We start from the raw sequence: 18,329 nt of genomic DNA on the forward strand, positions 1-18,329 counted from the left end.
AAACTGCTTCTGTGAGCAGCAGGGAAGAGGGGAGGATGGGGCTTCTTACTGGACAAAATCCCATCAATACTGAATGCTCCCAGGCTCCCTGCCTAGAAAGCTTGCCACTGTTGGGACTGGGAAGGAGGAAGGGATCAAGCAGAGAAGGGACTCCCTGTACTCCACCTCTTCTTCAAAACCCAAGCTTTTAATTTAACTGTTTGGGCACCCCAAGCCAAGGTGAAGGGTCGTGACCATTGCTGAGCAACTGGGACAGCAGCAGGCAGTGGCCCCAGGCTGGCGTGACTTCCAGACAGCCCTTTGTGCCCTTTCCAGACAGCCCCCTCCTCCAGGCTCATGGACCTGTCTGGCCGCTAAGCCCCCAGGAGGTCCAAGTGGTCTGCCCTCCCCCCTCCCTCCTCCCACCCACCCCCCTCCAGGCCCAGCCCAGGGCGCCTATAAAGCTGCCCTGGGCCTGGCTCTCAGCACACCCTGCTGGGCCATAAGTCCCTCCTGCACCCTCCTCCGGATCACACTCCTCTGCTCCTGGCTCCTGAGCAGCAGCATGTGGCCGCTGTGGCTCTGCTGGGCGCTCTGGGTGCTGCCCCTGGTTGGCCCTGCGGCAGCCCTGACTGAGGAGCAGGTCCGGGCCAGCCTGCTGCAGCAGCTGCACCTCAGCCAGGTGCCCGTCCTGGACAAGGCTGACGTGGAGGACCTGGTCATCCCTGCCCACGTGAGGGCCCAGTACGTGGCCCTGCTGCAGCGTAGCCACGGGGTCCTCTCCCGCGGGAAGAGGTTCAGCCAGAAATTCCGAGGTGAGACCTCCCTCCCTGCTGCACCGCAGGCTGGGGGGTGGTGGGGCTAAGGCTGGTCATGCCTGTTGTGGTGGTGTCAAAGGGGTCCTAGCTAGGGCTCTGTGGGGGGCTGCCTGGGGGTCATGGCCCAAGGGGTAGTGAGAAGGGAACACGGTCCCGTGAGCATGGCCCTGTGAGCATGGTGGGCCTTGGCCCCTGGTCTCTGTACACTGAGGGCCCCACCAGGGCCAGGAGGGCCAGCTGGACCTACTGGCAAAGCCAAGGAAAGAATCGATATCCACGGGGTGGGGCAGCAGAGTGGAAGGAGGGAAGGACTGAGAAGAGGACAGGGTCTGGCCAAGGCGGCTTCATGCTGTGGGCAAAAAGAGTGGCCTCAGCAGAAGGTATTGCCATCGAGAGAAGAGACTCATCCTGGGCTCAGGTCTCAACTTTGACATTTGTCGTGTCACCTTGGACATGTCGTGGACTATCCGAGACTGCGTGCTTCTCCAGAATGAGATTAAATTACCTCTGGGTATCCTCCCAGAATGGGGCCCTGGTGGTGCAGTGGTTAAGCATCTGGCTGCTAACCAAAAGGTCAGCAGTTCAAATTCACTAGCTGCTACTTGGAAACCACATGGAACAGTTCTCCTCTGTCCTGTAGGGTCACTATGAGTCGGAATTGACTTGACGGCAAAGGGTTTGGTTTGAGTTTGGTTAACCTTCCAGAGTTGACAGCACTAAATGAGCCGTGAGGGGCAATTTAACACCTTTAAGGTTCATTGCCTGAAAAACAGCAATGAACTTAATGGGTCCTGGATCGTATTCTGGATAGTATTGCAGCCTCTCACTTCCCTGGGGTCATCTTCTCAGTGCCCAGACCCACACCCATCTGCTCTCAGGCCAGCCTCCGCGCCTGAGGAGACAAGGTTGCTGGCCTGAATACCTCAGTAGAGGCGACTGCAGGCGGCATTATGACTCGATGGTCAGGGGATCACGCTGCCAACCTGGAGTCTCAGGTGTTAGGGAAATGTTTCCTGGTACCTCTGAGAAGGGTGTCACTCTCCCTGCCACTTATCTCAGGGCTCAGTAGCCCCCCAAAGGTTGTTTACAGGCACCTGGCTCCCTGTCCCCTAGGGGACATTTCACTGGGCCTGAGCGCACGTGTGCGTGCGCATACACACACACACACACACACACTCCATAGGGTTCCCAGTGGCTGATTTTTTGGAAGTAGATGGCCAGGACCTTCTTTAGAGGCACCTCTGGGTGGACTCGAACTTCCAACATTTGCACCACCCAGGGACTCTTAGGTCCCTTACCAGAGAGGGAAATGAGTAATTTCGAGGCTCTTCACTTGCCCTAAGACTCTACTAGGGAAAGCTAGGTTTAGCTGTGACCAGAGATTGCAGGGCCCCTGCTTCCCCATCTCCGACCCTGCTCCCAGTTCAGTCTGCTTCCTACCCCTGAAGAAGCCTGGGTTTCTGTACAGGTTGCAGCTAAAGCCTCAACCTTTTTCTCCAGTTTCCAAAGCTGAGCTGGCCCAGGGAGGGTGGAGATTACTAGTAAATAAGCCCACAATCCCGTGGGATTGTTTTAGGAGACTGGACCTGGCTGGGAAGATCTTTTTTGGGGGGGCAGTGCCCTCTAGTTTTCCAGCCCCCAAATTTTCCCTGGAGATTTCTGGGGCTATCCTGTTCACTGATTCTGGGTCCTGCCACGGTCAGTGCTTTCCCCGTGCCTGGAAAGGCTCTGCTAACCCTGCTCCTGTTCCCAGAGGTGGCCGGCAGGCTCCTGGCGTCGGAGGCCTCCACGCACCTGCTGGTGTTCCGCATGGAGCAGCGGCTGCCCCCCGACAGCGAGCTGGTGCAGGCTGTGCTGCGGCTCTTCCAGGAGCCGGTCCCCAAGGCTGCGCTCCGCAGGCACGAGCGGCTCTTCCAGCGCAGCGCCCGGGCCCGGGTCACGGTCGAGTGGCTGCGCGTGCGCGACGACGGCACCAACCGCACGTCCCTCGTCGACTCCAGGTGGGGAGGTGGGGGCCGCGGGGTGCGTGTGTGTCGGGGGGACGTGGGCGTGGGGCGTCCCGGCTGGACCACCGGGAGGGGGCGGCGGGGAGAGGCTCCCAGGGCCCCGCGTGACCTCCCGCGTCTCCGTGTCTGCTCCCAGGCTGGTGTCCCTCCACGAGAGTGGCTGGAAGGCCTTCGACGTGACCGAGGCGGTGAGCCTCTGGCAGCAGCTGAGCCGGCCCCGGCAGCCGCTGGTGCTGCAGGTGTCGGTGCAGAGGGAGCACCTGGGCCCGCTGGCCTCCGACGCCCACAAGCTGGTGCGCTTCGCCTCCCAGGTGGCGGGGGACGCGGGGCAGCGCGAGCCCCAGCTGGAGCTGCACACCCTGGACCTGAAGGCCTATGGGTAGGCCCTGTGGGTCAAACGGTGAACCTGAATTACCAGACAGATCGAGTACTAAACTTCTTGAAAAGGGCAACTTTTTGGGTTGCTGTGGGAATGTGGCAGAGAGACAATATGTATAATATCCCTACTTCAACTCTTAGGAGACCTCAGTAAACATTAGTTGCTATTACTCATGGCTTGGGTATTCACTCATCTGTAATCACAAAGTTCCAGCTTTTAGAACATAATTAGAGATGGATCATACATCTCCCTCCCAGATACCCCACTGTGCCGCACCCTGGCTCCCCTGCCCTCAGCCCTCCCAGCTGACCTCTGACCCTGCCTCTCCTTGTCCCCACAGAGCTCAGGGTGATTGTGACCCTGAGGCGCCAGTGGCTGAAGGCGCCCGCTGCTGCCGCCAGGAGACCTACATTGACCTGCAGGGGATGAAATGGGCTGAGAACTGGGTCCTGGAGCCCCCGGGCTTCCTGGCCTACGAGTGTGTGGGCGCCTGCCAGCAGCCACAGGAGTCCCTGACCTTCCAGTGGCCGTTTCTGGGGCCACGGCAGTGCATCGCCTCAGAGACGGCCTCCCTGCCCATGATCGTTGGTATCAAGGAGGGAGGCAGGGCCAGGCCCCAGGTGGTGAGCCTCCCCAACCTGCGGGTGCAGAAGTGCAGCTGCACCTCAGATGGGGTGCCTGTGCCCAGGGAGCTGGGGCCATAGGTACCCAGTGTAACCACCGAGGGACTTGGCTGTGTCAGAGCTGTTCCACGGCAGGAGAAGAGAGGGGAATTGCTGGGTGGCTGATGGGTAGAAGCTCCCTGCTCCCTACTGGGCTCTTTTACATCCACCTGGAGACAGTCGCCAAGGCTCTGATGGACCTCTGGATGCTTCTTCTGAACAGTCTGCTCCCCTCCTAACTTTCACTTCCAGGAACAAGACTTTGGTCACTGGATGGTCCCTGCCCAGTCTTCTCTGTTCTTGATATTATTCACTGCACTATTTCCTAAGCACTTACATGTCTAGATGCTGTAACTGAAGGTCAGAAACCACAAGTTGTCGTTGTTTGCTTATCCTGTCACCACTGGACCTGGGCTGAGCCCTGTGGTCTGGGCAGGAGATTCAGGCACCCTGGGGGTTAAGTGTGGGCTGTGTATCCCCAACCCTGAGAATAACAGCCATTTTGCAAGAAGCAAATAATACACCTTTTATTCTGCAATCTTATATTTCTTTCTTTTTAACCAAAACCCTGCAAATTGTGAGGAGGGAGCAAAAGGTTCTACAAGGATTAGGTCAACCTGATTGTAAAACTAAGGGGAAAAAAGACTTGGCCAATGTCTCAGTTAAGTAATACAGGAAGTAAATATTGAAATGCATTCACATTCTACTATCTGTGGTGTCTACCCTCTCAGAATTGAGGGAGAAAAAATTTTTGGCATTTTGACTTTCCTGGGCACAGTGGGTGGACCTGATTTCAATTTTACTTGCATAAAATGAAAGGATCTCATCAAAATCATCAATACTTCTAGAATGTAGGTCACTCCTTTAGATTTTGAGGCAGAAAAAGAAAATATTGAAAATGTTGAGTATAACATTTAGAATGCCAGGATTAAGGGTGCTTTTTAAGCAGTGACACTGGGGCTTCAGGGATAGATATTTTTGGTTCCTTGCCCATTAGGACAGCTCTTACTGGCCGTAAATTCGATAACCTACAACTCTCCATTTTCTTTGTCAAATAGAAACAATCCCTGACTTCCACACTTTTGCCAGGGGGTTAAGGAAACAGTTTTTTACAAGCATTCCACACACTGTCTGACACCTAACAGATGCAATGGTTATCTCAACTCACATTCTGATCCATCTCAACCTGGATTTTGAGATAGCTTTAATCTACCAAAAATCAATTTAGAAACCTCTTCTCTCTCCAAAATCAAGGACCCTAACTTCTTTTTTTTTGTCACTGGCTCTCCCAGGTCTAATACTGGGGTCAACCCTGCACTTCTCTGGACCCCATGGCATAGACCAGGCAGATGGTGCCCTCATTAACTTAGGCGGGGAAGGTATGAGGACGTGCAGGCAGGGCTGTGGGAAGCAGGGTGGACATGGTCAGCCTGAGGAGCCAGGGAAAGTCAGCAGGCCACACTCCCAGGGGAGGGCTGGGTGGGAGATACAGGTGTGGGTCCTTGGCAGCAGGGGATAACAGCAGGAAAGGAGGGATGGCCAGGACCTGTGCCCAAAGGACAAGGGCAGAGAGCAGAGGCAGAGGGCAAACTGGGAGGTAACTAATGGTTGGGGGTCTGGGAGGAGAGAAGAGGGAAGCCAGATGAGACAGAAAAAAGCCTGTCGAGAGAGACAGGAGGAGACCCCCACCCCCACCCCCGGAGCCACAGGCTGGTGCTAGAACAAGGACAGGGAGCTAAGGAGGGTATTTGTATGATTAGAATAAAAGATGAAAGTCCAGAAATGGAAGAGAGGGGAGAACCAGATAGAGAGCCAGAAAAGCTGCCCATGTGTGGAGTGAGGAGCTGTTCCAGGTTCTGCAGATATTTTTGGAAAGGACCTGAGATTTAGAAACTCTGGTGCAACCCCTCATTTCACAGGCGAGCAAACTGAGGTCCGCCGAGGTGGCTGCAGGCGGGCCGTGCTCTTCCGCTTCGCGGGACGCGCCGTCCTCATTGAACCGCATCCTGGGCCCTGCCAGGTGCATCTTCCGCGCCAGGTGCGCTGAGCCGGCCCCGCCCCCGACGATCTTACAGTCTAACTGCAGAGGCCGCTGGCTCATAGGAAACGTCTCCGTGTCCCCGGGCCGCGCGTGGCTGTCCCGGCACGGGCACGACCGGCCTTGGTCCCGGAGAGCCGCTGGAGCAGCTGCGCCCTGGGTTTGGGCTGAGCGGAGCATCCACAGGGCTTTCACGGACTCAGGTCTGAGCAGCGGCAGGGACTCCCTATCCTCCCAACCCTTCACCCCCTCTCCCTTGTCGAGGAAATTCCATTCAACTCAGGGACATTTACAAATGTTTGCAGATGCCCTCCCCGCGCGGCCGCGTCCACCCTGCGTTGGCCCGGGGTCTTCCAGGGGTTATGCGACGACTTAGCCCCCAGTGGCGCCCTCCTGGGCTCCTAGACGCAAGCTGGCCAGGCTGGGGTCCTCGGACCGCCTGGAAAAGCCTCGCGGGCTGAGCGACCACCCTTGGGCCCGGCTGCGGCTGAGGGGCGCGCAGTCCTGGGCGCAGCCGGCGGCGTGGCTCTGGGGGCTGGCCCGCTTGAGGACTCCAAGCTGGGCAGGCGATGGCCGGAGTTCTGCGCATGTGCAGGAGGCGCCGGAGTTTCACTTTGTAACTTTTAAGCGGTCGGGACACAGCCCCGCCGGGCCAGGTGGGGCCAGACAGCTGCCCCAGCCGCGCCAGCCGAGCCAGGTCGCCGCCGCCGCAGGTAAAGTGGGCACCGGGTGTGGAGGAGGGGGAATGTCCTTGCAGCCCGTCCTGGGACGTGCTGGCTCGAGGGGCTACACCAGGTGCCACGTCAAGTGTCGGGTTCCGGGACACGGCTCTCCGGCAACCGTGGCCCCCACTGCCGAAGCAGGGGTGACTGGAGGGACGTGAGGGGGAGAAGAGGGTCAGTCCTGGGCCGCGCGTACCCGGCGGCCCGTTCCAGCCCAGCGCTCCCAGGGACTTCCTGACAGCTTTTCCGGACTTTCCTCCGCCGAAGCTCCACCTTTTCGCTTTCACGCCTGATTCCTCCCGCCTCCCCACCTCTTCCTCTGGGGATTTGTAAACCGGAGTACGAGCTCCCAGTTTAACCTGGAGCACAGCTATGAGACTTTTCCTTCCTGGGTTATCACCGAGGCGGCCTTGGGAAAGGGTACCCTGGCGCCGGGGGGGGGGGGGGGGCGAACCACTTTCCCCCTGCCCCTCGGTGACCACTCCATGCTGTCTGGTGGAGTCCTGAGGAGGGAGGCTGGGGATATGGGGCAGGAGACAGGAGAGTGAAGAGAGTTCTGCAAAGAAACTAAGTCCCCCGAGGTTTCAGTACCTGATGTGACTGACTACCTGAGTCCCGGAGTGGTCTTCATCTTTCAGCCCCAAGGGTGTCCCCAAGGGCAGGGGTCGATAGTGTGATAGACCAAATGACCTCCAAAGTTCCTTCCAGCCCTGAGGCTCTGTGGCTTTGTACCGCAGCGCCTAGATTGTGGTAGGTTTGAAGTTAAGCATAAGTGGATGGTTCTCACCTGTACAGGAACCTGTGGGCCCAAAGGGGCTGTGGGTGGGATCCTGGGGCCTTTCTGAGAGTCTGGCTCCAGCAGGGTTGCAGACTGCCACTGGGTGGGGATAAGGAAAGATTCTGGCCATCCCTTACTGGAGAAAGAACCCGTAATCACTCCCAATCTCCCCGCCCCCACACCTTCCTAGCTGCCCATTTCTCTCCCTTTTCCACTCATGTGACACCTGTCAAGAGCCCTCCAGTCTGCTTCTGCTTTAAGGTGGCCGTGAACAGAAGCCAAGGCCATCTTTTCCCTTCACACACCCCTCTTGTTTGTTTAGTGTTGGGCCAAGGTTTTCTGGGTGTTCACCGGGCTCTAACAGAAAGGACATCAGATGGGGCCCTGCCCTTGTGTTTCTCATTAGCTGGAAGGGTGACTATATTTTATTTTGTTGTTGAGAATATACATGGCAGAACATACACCAATTCAACAATTTCTACATGTATGATTCAGTGACGTTGATCACATTCTTCAAGTTATGAATCCCTTCTCATGCATCTTTTCTGAATTATTTCTCCATTAACATAAGCTCACTGCCCTCTATGTTTCCTATCTAATCTTTCGAGTTGCTATTGTCAGTCTGATCCCAAATAGATAGTTCTTACAAGAGCACAATGTTCAAGGCGGACATTCTTTTCTAGTTAAGCTAAATTATTATTTGGTTTAAAGAAGATTTCAGAAGATATTTTTGGTTTATGATTTAAAGACTATCTCAGCAGTAGTTTCTGGGGTTCATCCAGCCTCTGCAGCTCCAGAAAGTCTGGATTCTATGAGAATTTGAAGTGTTGCTCTGCATTTTCCCCCTTTTGATCAAGGTTCTTCTATAGAATCTTTGGTTAAAACATTCAGTAATTGGAGTGGTAACTTAAAAGCAAACAGCTTTTGAGCACTCATTAGGGCCGGGCCCTGCGCTAAGTGCTTTACAACTATTATCTCTAGTATATACCTCCCATCAGCCCTATAAGAGAAACATCCCTCTTCCCCACCACCTATTTTATGCAGAAGGAAGCTAAGGCACACAGTAATTAAGCAACTTTTCTAAGTTACGTAACTGCACGTGATGATGGCAAGATCCTAATGCCGGAGTCTGCTCAATAACCATACCACTGTGCTGTCTCCCACTTCAGCCAGGGGCAGCATCACCCCTGTGGTGTCCAGGGTTGCTGTCTGTGGAGGTAAACAGTGGTCCAGATCTCTGGGCCCTGTCTGGCGGTGCCTTAAGGAGGTGGTTTGCGTTTATTTCTCAAGCTTCTTCCACATCTGGAAGACCAGAGTTAGCTGCTGTGACAGAAAGGACTGGAGCTGCTTGTAGTCTAGCTATCATCCTAACAAAATCGCAAGCTTTGGTGATGATAAAAATACCCCGCATTTGTTCAGGGCCTGTTTTGAGATGTGAGAATTCTCACCCACTTCCTGCAGCATTCTGTCAGCATCTCAGGCAGGGAGACATAGAAGTCATCCAGTCTGCTACAAGGAGCCTTTGGGTGGTTAAGTGCCGGACTACTAAACGAAAGGTTGGTGGTTCAACTCACCTAGAGGCACCTTGGAAGACAGGCCTGGCGATCTGTTTCTGAAAGGTCACAGCCTTGAAGACCCTATGGAGCAGTTCTACTCTGCACACATGGGGTCGCCATGAGTTGGAAGCAACTTGATGGGCAACTAACAGCAACAACAAGTTGCCTACAGGGGTCTCTTATGCTCCCTCAGGGGCATCATGTGAATCCTTGTTGTCAGCCCAGGCTGGCAGTGGGTTAATGTTCGTGGCTACTTCTTTGGTAAATTCGAGATCAGCTGTTGAATTCAGCTCTCTGACCTACTGATCACATCACACTCTCGGGTGCACATAGGCTGAATTTTGGGTCAGAGGTCCTGCCGGTCATCCTGGCTCCCGGTCCTCAGAGGTAACTCTTGTGTTTCCCACCCTCAGGGTGCTGGGGAAATGAGGTGATGATTAGGAGCTCTCTGGAAAGCATGGATAAGTGGTAGGCATTCACACCTACAGGTATTTAGCAAATGTGCGATGACTAATTATTGCCAATGGAACGATGCCAGGCAGGGCTTCCATTGCCACAGTGCCTACTTGCCCAGCACTATGTGACTAAATATTGCCAAGTGTGTCTGGCCAGGCAGGGCTCCTGTTGCCACAGTGCCTACTTGCCCAGCATTATCAGTCTCTCCCATTACTGTCCCCTGAGGCTCTCCTCCTCAGCCTGGCAAGACCTGCCCTGTGGCAGCTGTGTTCCTCAACCAGGCAGACTGTCTAGCTGACTTCTTGGAGTGTACCTGTTTGGGAGGATGCCCAGGGGTGCCCTCTGAGAGCCAGAGGGGCCACAATGTTCGGCAGGATCTGAACTTCCCATGTCTAATGGGCAGGGACTGACTAGAAAGTTCTGAGAGATGAGATGAGGGCCCCCAATGCTGTGCCCTCACCTGGGGAGGAGTGGGGCAGCCAGGACAGGCCATCTGGGTGAGAGAGCCATGAGGTCTGCCTGACATTCCTCCCAGACTGGCAGTGGCTGACCACACTGAGTACTTATCAGACTTTGTAAAACCACCTTGGAGAGCCTGTTTGGCCAAAGGAGAGTGACTTAAGAGTCCTGTGACCAGGGCTGAAGGGGGAAGAGGAGCTGCAGGACCTTCTGCCCATGAGGCCTTTTTGCTGTTTTAACACTCCAGCATACAGCAGCCCTGGCAAGGGATTCCCACTCCAAGCACCCCCACAACAGCCTCCCTTCCCAGGGACAAGACTTCCTCTGAGCATTTTATGGGGATGGTTTTTCCTTCACCTCACCTTTCCTTGTTTGTTCTCTGATGTTCCGTCTTCCTGGCTGTAGCCCGTGGGTAACCTTGGGGTACCTCCCTGGCAGCAGCAGCCCTTGGAGTTCGTGTGAGGTCCTCATTCAGGTTCTCTCCTCCAGCTCCCAGCCACTAGTGCTTCTGTGAGGCAAGAGGAAGGTAAATGGAGAGGACCCTTCCCCTGGCCCCAGCAGGGCTGCAGCCAGGGAAGAGGGGAGAGAGGTTGGAGCTGCAGGTGATGCTGGGTGAGGAGAGTGGAGCAGGTGGCCCAGACAAGCATGGATGAGTGATCTGCTGTGGAGGTCTGGGGAGAGCCAGGGCCAGAGGGAACCCAGTGGGCAGAACCAAAACCTCCCCGTGAATGTTTGAGTTCAGAGACATCAGGGCAGGTTTGAGCGCAGGGGAGGTGTGCTGGAGGCTTTGAAGCCAGCACCTCTGAACTGGAAAAGGGCAGCTCCAGTATGACTCAGCTCTGTGTTCCTTCAGGGAGGTCTGTAAAGGCCGGTGGCCCTGGATCCTGGGGCCAGGAGACCCCTGCAGAAAATGAGTGGGAGGCCCCAAGGCATGGCCTCCAGCAGCTTGGGAGGTGGTCCAGGCTGCCTTTGCCTTTACCAGCGACAGCTCCAACTGAGAACCCCTCAGGGCTCTTCCACAGCCCCTTCTTCCCCTGATTCCTGGTAAGTGTGGGAACAGGAAGGCATGTCCCGCCCCCTTGCAGTGTTGGCTGGAGACTGTGTTAGGGTGGTGCCACTGGGTGGGACTTAAAGGAGGGAAGTCAAGACCATCTGTCTCCCAAAGTAAGCTTTCATGACTCTGTTCTGAGCCACCAGCTCCTTGGCTCTGGCATCACTACTGCCAGCCATCCCCAAGTCTCACAGGGATGAGGAAGTGACTTTCCCTCTGGGGAATCCCCCCATTCCTTTGGACCTGCCAAACATTCACCCTTACTGCATTTCTTTTTTTAAAAATCTTATTTTAATTATTATTATTGTCCCCAGAACAGCATTCCTAGGAGTCAGACTTGGGAGCCACCCTCCTTTCTGGTTCCGGCCCTCTCCCCTCCGTTAACTACCACCCACCATGACCGCCCCATAGGCCAAACATCTGTTTGGGCTCTCTGTGCCTTTTCTTTTTGTCTCCAAGATTTTTGTCCCTGTAACAGATAGAAAGACCAGACCTAGCAGAAGTCCCCTCACCAGGAGTCACTGTCCCCTGGGAATTCTAGTTTAACCATATTTGGGGAGGTGGAAGTTTGAGGAAGGGGAGAAGTACTGAGTGTGTTTCCTGGCACTTCAGCCACAGACAGTGTGAAAAGCCAGAACTTGGGCATCAACTCCCAGGCCTGCAGTGTTAGGAGGTAAACCCTGGAGATTTCCATTAGCTTCATCAGGAGTGCCAGGAGCCTCAGAAAGGAAAGGTTAGCAACCCAGCCAGGAAGAGGTGTTTGCTTTGGAAATGTAGGTCCTTCCTGTTAGACCAAGGTGCCCAGAAGTGCCAAGGGAGGGAGGGTGAGTAGGCAAAACTGGGGAGCACTCCATAGACTGACTCACAGTGGTGACTGGGGCTCCTGAGACTTCCTAGCCCACCCAGCCCATCGCCTCTTTGGCTCCTCTTTCTGTCTCCTCACATCCTAGCCTCCTCTATCTGGCTGCCTCTTCTCCTGCCTTTAATCTCTCGGTGACAAACAGGAGAGTGTATGGTATAGTAAAAAGGAGGCTGGGCTTGAGACCTGTTACTGCCCGACCAGCTCCTCAATTTTGGGCAAGTTACCAAGCCTCAGAGCCCCAGTCTTTTTGTGTATCCAGTGGGCCCAGCTCTGACATTCTGTGGACAGACCTTGTCTGTGGTCCGAATGTGGCCTGGTGTTGTGGACTTGCATGTTCCCTTTCTTCCTCTTTGCATGGCCCTTGCCTTTGTGTCCTGTTCCCCACCTCCCCTGCCTGTGCCTAGACCTCCCAGAGGCTCCCACAGGAACAATCTGCCCAGTGGTGATCCTGGAGGCTGGAGGAGCTTCCGCACCTGTGAGCAGGCTGCCCAGCAGCGCTTGCCCTTCCCTTTCTTCTCCTTCCCTGCCCCTCTGGGGAGTCTGTGATGTGTCCCAGATGAGACCATCTGCCCTGGCCATCTGACCCGCTGGGACAGTTTCCACAATGTAGCTATTCTCTATGGACACTGCCAGGCACACAAGGGCTGCGGTGTCTGGCTCTCCCTCATTCTGTCCTGCCAGCTTCCTGTGCCCCACTAGCCTTAGGGGATATACTCTGACTTTGGGGAAGTTGCAGGAGACTTCAAGCCCTGATGAACACCTCATCCTGTTCTCCAGGGAGGGCAGACGCGATGACCGACTCCCCATTCCTGGAGCTATGGCACCCCAAGGCGGTGTCCATCCGTGAGCGGCTGGGCATCGGGGACCGGCCGAATGACTCCTACTGCTACAACTCAGCCAAAAACAGCACCGTGCTCCAGGGGGTCAACTTTGGTGGCATCCCCATCGTTCTGCTCATAGATGTCAGCTGCTTCTTGGTGAGCCCCCTCGCGAGTCACACCCTCCTTCAGTTATTTGTTTGATTAACTCCTCCTCCCAGGGCCTTCTGGGAAACTCAGGTGAGGGAGACAGACACACCTGGGTTTAAATCCTAGCTTGGCTACTTACCAGCTGTATGACCTTCGAGCCTTAGTTTTCGGTCTGTAAAATGGGGATAATCATTCTTACCTCAGAGAGCTTTGGAGGAGAGTAAGTGAGGTGATGTAGGTAAAGAACACGCATAGCTGTTCCTTAGGTTACTACCATTATTAGGGGGTTCTTGGCCTGTCGTACCTCCAGGGTCCTTGGGAGGGTCAGTCCCATAGCAGTGAGAGGCGGGAATGGAGAGCGTTGACTAGAAATAGAGCAGTTGCAGTTCCCAACATGGAAATGTCACCCCTGCCTTAACTGGGCTCTCTGGGGCTTTTAGAGACTCAAAAGTGGAGTAAAGGAGAAAACCGTGAAAAGGGACATCTTATCAGAGCGGATCCTCGGAGGGCAGCCTGTCTTTAATGTAGAGCTCCTTGTTCACAATAATACCCCCCTCCCCAGTTTGAAATATGTCATTTTTCTTCCTTGTACTGACTGAACATTGGCTACGTGGGATTTACTGGGTTTAAGGTGCACTTTCTTTTCACAAATGCCCATGAGGTGGTCAATCCTTCATGATGACTTTTCCTAACACGTAGCAGACACCAGCTGAGTAAACGGGGTCAGTTCTGATGTGGGGGTAGTAGACATTCTTGGGCTACTTTGGGCAGGGGGCTAGGCTTGGTTGGGGGTAACGGGGAAAGGTGAGTTAGGGTAGCAGGAGGGTCCCAGTCCCTGCAGGAGAGAGTCCTGGGAGGTGAGAAGGAAGGCTCTCAAACACAAGTTTGCTGGCACCAAAAATGTTTGTAAGAAAGAGGTAAAGCTTTCCCTCCTCTCCCAATTTTTAGTCCCCAGGATTGAAGTCTGAATTGTTGCATTAGAGCTTTGCTACATTGTTGGTTCTCTATGGTCTGATGTGGAAACATGCTTGCTGCTCACTCATGTTCATGAAAAAGGACTCTTTTAGTAACAAAGCGACCAAAAGTTTGGCAGTTTGAATATACCCAGTGGAGCAATGAAAGGAAGGCCTGACCATCTTCTGTAAGATTCCAAACCCAGTGCCATCGAGTCGATTCCGACTACAGCCAAGAAAACCCTGTGAAGTGCAGTCTTACTCTGAAACACATGGGGATTCCGTGAACTGGAATTGACTCGACAGCAATGGTTTGGGTTTTGTTTTGTTTAGCCCCAAATAATTGGAGCTAAAACCCATTTGTAGATGGAGAACACCTCATATTTACCAATGCTGGCTGAGAGAGGGGAGTAGGCAGGGACGTGTTAATGGATTTGAGAATCCCAGTTGGTGGAACTGATTTACCAGGGTGGTCCTGGATCTGTGATCCAGAGCCTTCAGGATGGGGAGGGATTGGGCAAAAGGGCAGAGTCTGGGGAGAAGGACTGGGCAAAGGTCCCAAGGTGGGCTGGGCTGGGTGTGGCTGAAACATGGTCGCTTGAGAAGAGAGTCGATCTCCAGTGGTGTGTGCTGGTGGGGGTAGACTTTTATTGCAGGAAGTTGTAGAGGGAGCATGTATGAGCCAGAGGGACCTAGAAACAGGGATTCGTGGGAAATGTGAATGGTACATACGCCAAGAAAGCAGCAGTTGGAGGACAGAGAGGGTGGCACGGGCTGAGCAGCCATTGTGTTTGTCCTACAACATGGCTCACTGCCTTTGAAAATATGTCATGACTTCCTGATGCACCTTGAGAAAATCCCGCGAGAACTGAACGCCTCTGGATCCCCTATAGGAAACAAAACCTACATTTTAACCCCAGTTTCTGTCCAGGGCAGGTAGGGATATGACACTTTGTTGTATTAATTAAAATGTACCTCTACCTCCCCAAACCTTGATTGATGAGAGCCTGAATAGAGATGTGTGAGAGGCTGGAACAGGCCAGGGAACCTGCAAAGGTGGAGGTGTAGGCAGTGAGGAGACAGTCTAGAATCTACAGGGGGTTTGTGGAGACCGTTAGTCCAGCTACTCCTATTGTGCAGGGCACATGGATCAGCCAAGGTCGTGCAGCTTGCTGGAGGCCAAGATGGCACAGGGTACCAGCCCTCATGAGCACCGCTGCCCACGTGCCCACAATGGGTCTGCAGGGCTTGCCTTCAGGAGAACCAAACTCAAAGGAGAAATCTGACCATTTCTTCCTCGGCCTGGGGAGTTCTGCTACCTTGGTTCTGTAATTAAAAATGAAATTCCACATAAAGTGAGAAAGGGAGCTGGTCCCCACTGCTGCTGTGAGACCAGACCCTGCCCTCCTGCTCAGGGGCCCCTGAAGGCAGATCAGAGTTGAGGAAGGTTGTGGCTGTTGTTGGAAAGGACAGAGCTGATGTATTTGACTAGGAGTGCTCCAGGGAAGGTTTGGTATCAGCGTTGACAGACCTTCATGACTTGGACATAAGTGAAAGGATCTAGGGATGAGCAAAGTATCAGCCATTTTGCTGTGTGGCCTTGGGCAGCTCAGTACCCTCTCGGAGCCAGAGTTACCTCATACATAAAATGGCCTCAGTGATCTCCAAGTCCCTACTAGCCACCTCATTCTAGGCAGGTGGGCTTTGCCCCTAAGATAGCTGTCTTCTCTAATTAGAAGCCATCAACTATAGTTTTTTTTTTTAAATATCTTTTCTACTTTTAGACCATAATATTGGTGTTTTCCTTCATAAGAAGAAGATTCTGGGACTACGGCCGCGTTGCTTTGGTATCATCAGAAGCGGAGAGGTAAAAAAGACACATTGTCTAGAGTGTGAGTGTGAGTGTGTGTGTGTGTATCACAGGCACGGGGAAGTGGGAGCTAGGCATGCCAGGGTACTGGCTTTAGGGCCTGGCCTTGCTTCCTTCCTCCTTGGCCACATACCTGGTAGGCGGAGTCGGAGGCAGAGAGTGGGCTAAGGAGGAGGTGGTTCTGCCCATTGCTGTTTAATGAGCCACAGGATTCCTCCTTGCAAAGCTGGGGTCTGCTTCTCTCCCTCTGCCCACTCCAGATGCCTTAGCCTGATTGGAGCTGGATGTCAGTGGCTTGTGAGGGCCTCCAGGCTGGGCCCACACATGATGCTGATATTAGATTGTATTCATCAAGTTTATCTGCCAGGCCTGTACCAGAAACTCTGTTCTCTCTGATCTTCCCACTGACCATGAGGTCTGTCTTGGGGCCCTCATGCCCACGAGAAACTGAAGCCCAGACAACATATGAAATTGTCTATGGCCCAGAGCTAGTAAACGGTGGCCCCAGTTTCTATCCAGACCGTGTGCTCTGAGGATTGGTGGTGGGGGTCTCAGCTTGTCCCCTCCCTGTGGGGTAGTCTTGGCATTACCCAGTGTTCCTACAGCAGGGAGCTCTTGTTTCCCCAGCCCAGGGGTCACAGCCCGGCTCTCTCTTGGGACACCTGGCCAGGCCGTGGCTATAGACCTTGTCTACTTGAGCCTATGGAGGACAACTAGTTGTTTTGGCTACTTAAGGCTTTCATCATCACTGAGGATGCTAGTTTTCTTTCTCCCCTGGAATAGTTTATACTGTATCTTCTTTTAAATTGGAGTCCCTGGGTGGCACAAATGGTTAACAGGCTCAGCTGCTAATAGAAAGGTTGGAGGTTGAAGCCTATTCAGAGGAACGTCAGAAGAAAGGCCTTGTGATCTACTTCTAAAAAGTCGGGCGATGAAAACTCTATGGGGACAGTTCTCTGACACATGTTGGGTCGCTGCGAGTTGGAGTTGATTCAACAGCGACTGTTTTTTTTGTTCTTTGAAATTGGTTAGCTTGGGGGTGGAAGAATGGGGTGAGGTGGATTAAGAAGGGTAGTAGGTCCGAGGCGAGCTGTTTCTGTCCTCCTTCAGGGTCCACGTGGGTGACGGCTCGAACTCAGCCGGCTTCAGATGAGTGTTACAAAGCCCAGGCTCCCCTGGCCAGACCTCAGGCCCTTCCAGCTCCATCCTGGGCTCTGATGCTCTCTGCTCACTTCACCTGATAGATGACAGTGAATTGCACATCTGCGCAACTGGAAGTTCCAGCTCCAGCTGGCTGTTGCGGGGCCTGTGTCAGATGTGGCAGGAGGAACCGGGTGGGGTAAACACAGGCTGGCCCAGACCACACAGGCCAGAGCCTCCCCTGGCGATCCCCAGGCAGACCCCTCACACTTGCCCCACAGGCTGAGCTGGTGCTGAAATGAGGCCTGGAGGGAGGGAGAAGAGTCCTCTGGACCAAGACGGGGAGATGTATCTGTAAAGGCGCCTCTTTCTCTGTGTTGGCATTTATGAAAGTCCGTGGGTGATGATGACCTTGGGGTCAGGTGGCAGGGCCTCTTGCTTTAGTTGTGTTGAAGACTTAGCTATCTGGGGGTGGAAAATTTGGGGACATCTGGTGCATTTAGAGCAATTCGCCCCCAGGAGGGGCAGGGCACGATGATAGAAAAGAGTGCTTGGAAATCAGAGACCCCGGCCCGCCGCTGTCCTGGCTATGTGTTCTTGGTCAAGCCCGCACAACTTAACCCACAAAACCCAGTGCCGTCAAGTCGATTCCGACTCATAGCGACCCCACAACTTATTGGGGTTGATTTCCTCCTGCCTGCTTGTTTTGGATTGAATTGTGTCCTCCAAAAAAGTGTGTCGAAATCCTAACCCCACACTTGTGAGTCACTATGAGTCAGAATTAACTGGAAGGCAGTGGGTTGGTTTTTTTTTTTTTTTTTACATGTGGATGTAATGCCTTCTGGAAATAAGATTTTCTTTGTTATGTTAATGGGGCTACAGCAGTGTAGGGTATGTCTTAAACCTGACCAGTTTGGAGAAATAAAAAGAGCAGGTAAGGCACAGAGACAAGGAGAACAAGTGGGAATACAGAAGCCCGTGTGAGGACTGCCAAGGCACCGAGGAAGAGAAGCTGAGACAGGACTTTTTCCCAGAGCTGGCGCAGAAACCTTCCCCTAGAGCCGGCACCCTGAATTTGGATGTCTAGCCTCCTACACCATAAGAAAATAAACTTCTGTTAAATACTTGAGGAATTTCTGTTACAAGAGCACTAGATAACTAAGACACCACCCTTCCACACAGGGTACTGTGAAGATCAAATGAGATAGTGTACCTGTAAATGCTTTGAAAGTTACATTTCCTTGTGTTTTATGCCATTAGTTGTGGGATGGTGGGGCCAGGAGAATGGAAAATAGAGGAAGGTAAAAATTCAAGTATGGCAAACAGCCCAGATTCATAGCACACAGGGTGTTTTTATGGGGCACTCAGAAGAAGCGAGCTGATTCAAAAGCCATAATACAAAAGGCCGCAGTTCAGTGACTCTAAAGTACACGTGTTCACATCTCTGAAATCAGGACGCATCTCATCAATGGTGGTGTCTCAATTTCCTAGTGCTGCGATAACACACATCTCACAAGTGGGTGGCTTTAAAGAACAGTCATTTATTGTCTCATAGTTCTGGGGGCTAAAAGTTCAAGGGTCTCGGTCATGTCAGTTCCTTCCTTGTCAGTAGCCCTGGATGTTGCTGGTTTT

General features: G+C 53.5%; 2 protein-coding genes across 15 annotated transcripts in view; both read left to right on the forward strand.

Annotated features, from left to right (window-relative positions):
• The first annotated feature begins 544 nt into the window (after positions 1-544).
• Positions 545-4,440, forward strand: LOC100662668 (left-right determination factor 2-like). Of its 2 annotated transcripts, XM_023549353.2 has the most exons (5): positions 545-794; positions 2,551-2,579; positions 2,682-2,797; positions 2,940-3,182; positions 3,523-4,440. In XM_023549353.2, exons 1-5 carry the CDS (start codon positions 545-547, stop codon positions 3,884-3,886), a joined length of 1,002 nt encoding a protein of 333 aa, XP_023405121.2. In that variant the 3' UTR covers positions 3,887-4,440. The 2 variants fall into 2 exon arrangements, with proteins under 2 accessions (XP_023405121.2, XP_003411078.2); XM_003411030.3 differs by having other exon boundaries at positions 2,551-2,797.
• Positions 4,441-5,966: 1,526 nt separating this feature from the next.
• The window catches only part of TMEM63A (transmembrane protein 63A), a 47,755-nt gene continuing 35,392 nt past the window's right edge, over positions 5,967-18,329 (forward strand). For 9 of the 13 annotated variants that reach the window (XR_010319438.1, XM_064276802.1, XM_064276798.1 and 6 more), the window contains exons 1-3: positions 6,466-6,595; positions 12,544-12,743; positions 15,472-15,554. Coding sequence is in view for 12 of the 13 variants with exons in the window: in XM_064276802.1 (XP_064132872.1) it covers positions 12,558-12,743; positions 15,472-15,554 (269 nt within the window). In the remaining variant the exon portion in view is untranslated. Of the gene's footprint in view, positions 6,086-6,464; positions 6,596-10,706; positions 10,898-12,543; positions 12,744-15,471; positions 15,555-18,329 lie in introns of those variants that run through there. The other 4 variants (XM_064276808.1, XM_064276809.1, XM_064276800.1 and 1 more) reach the window with 3 other exon arrangements.

This window comes from Loxodonta africana, chromosome 25, assembly GCF_030014295.1.
Source record: "Loxodonta africana isolate mLoxAfr1 chromosome 25, mLoxAfr1.hap2, whole genome shotgun sequence".
Lineage (NCBI taxonomy): Eukaryota > Metazoa > Chordata > Mammalia > Proboscidea > Elephantidae > Loxodonta > Loxodonta africana.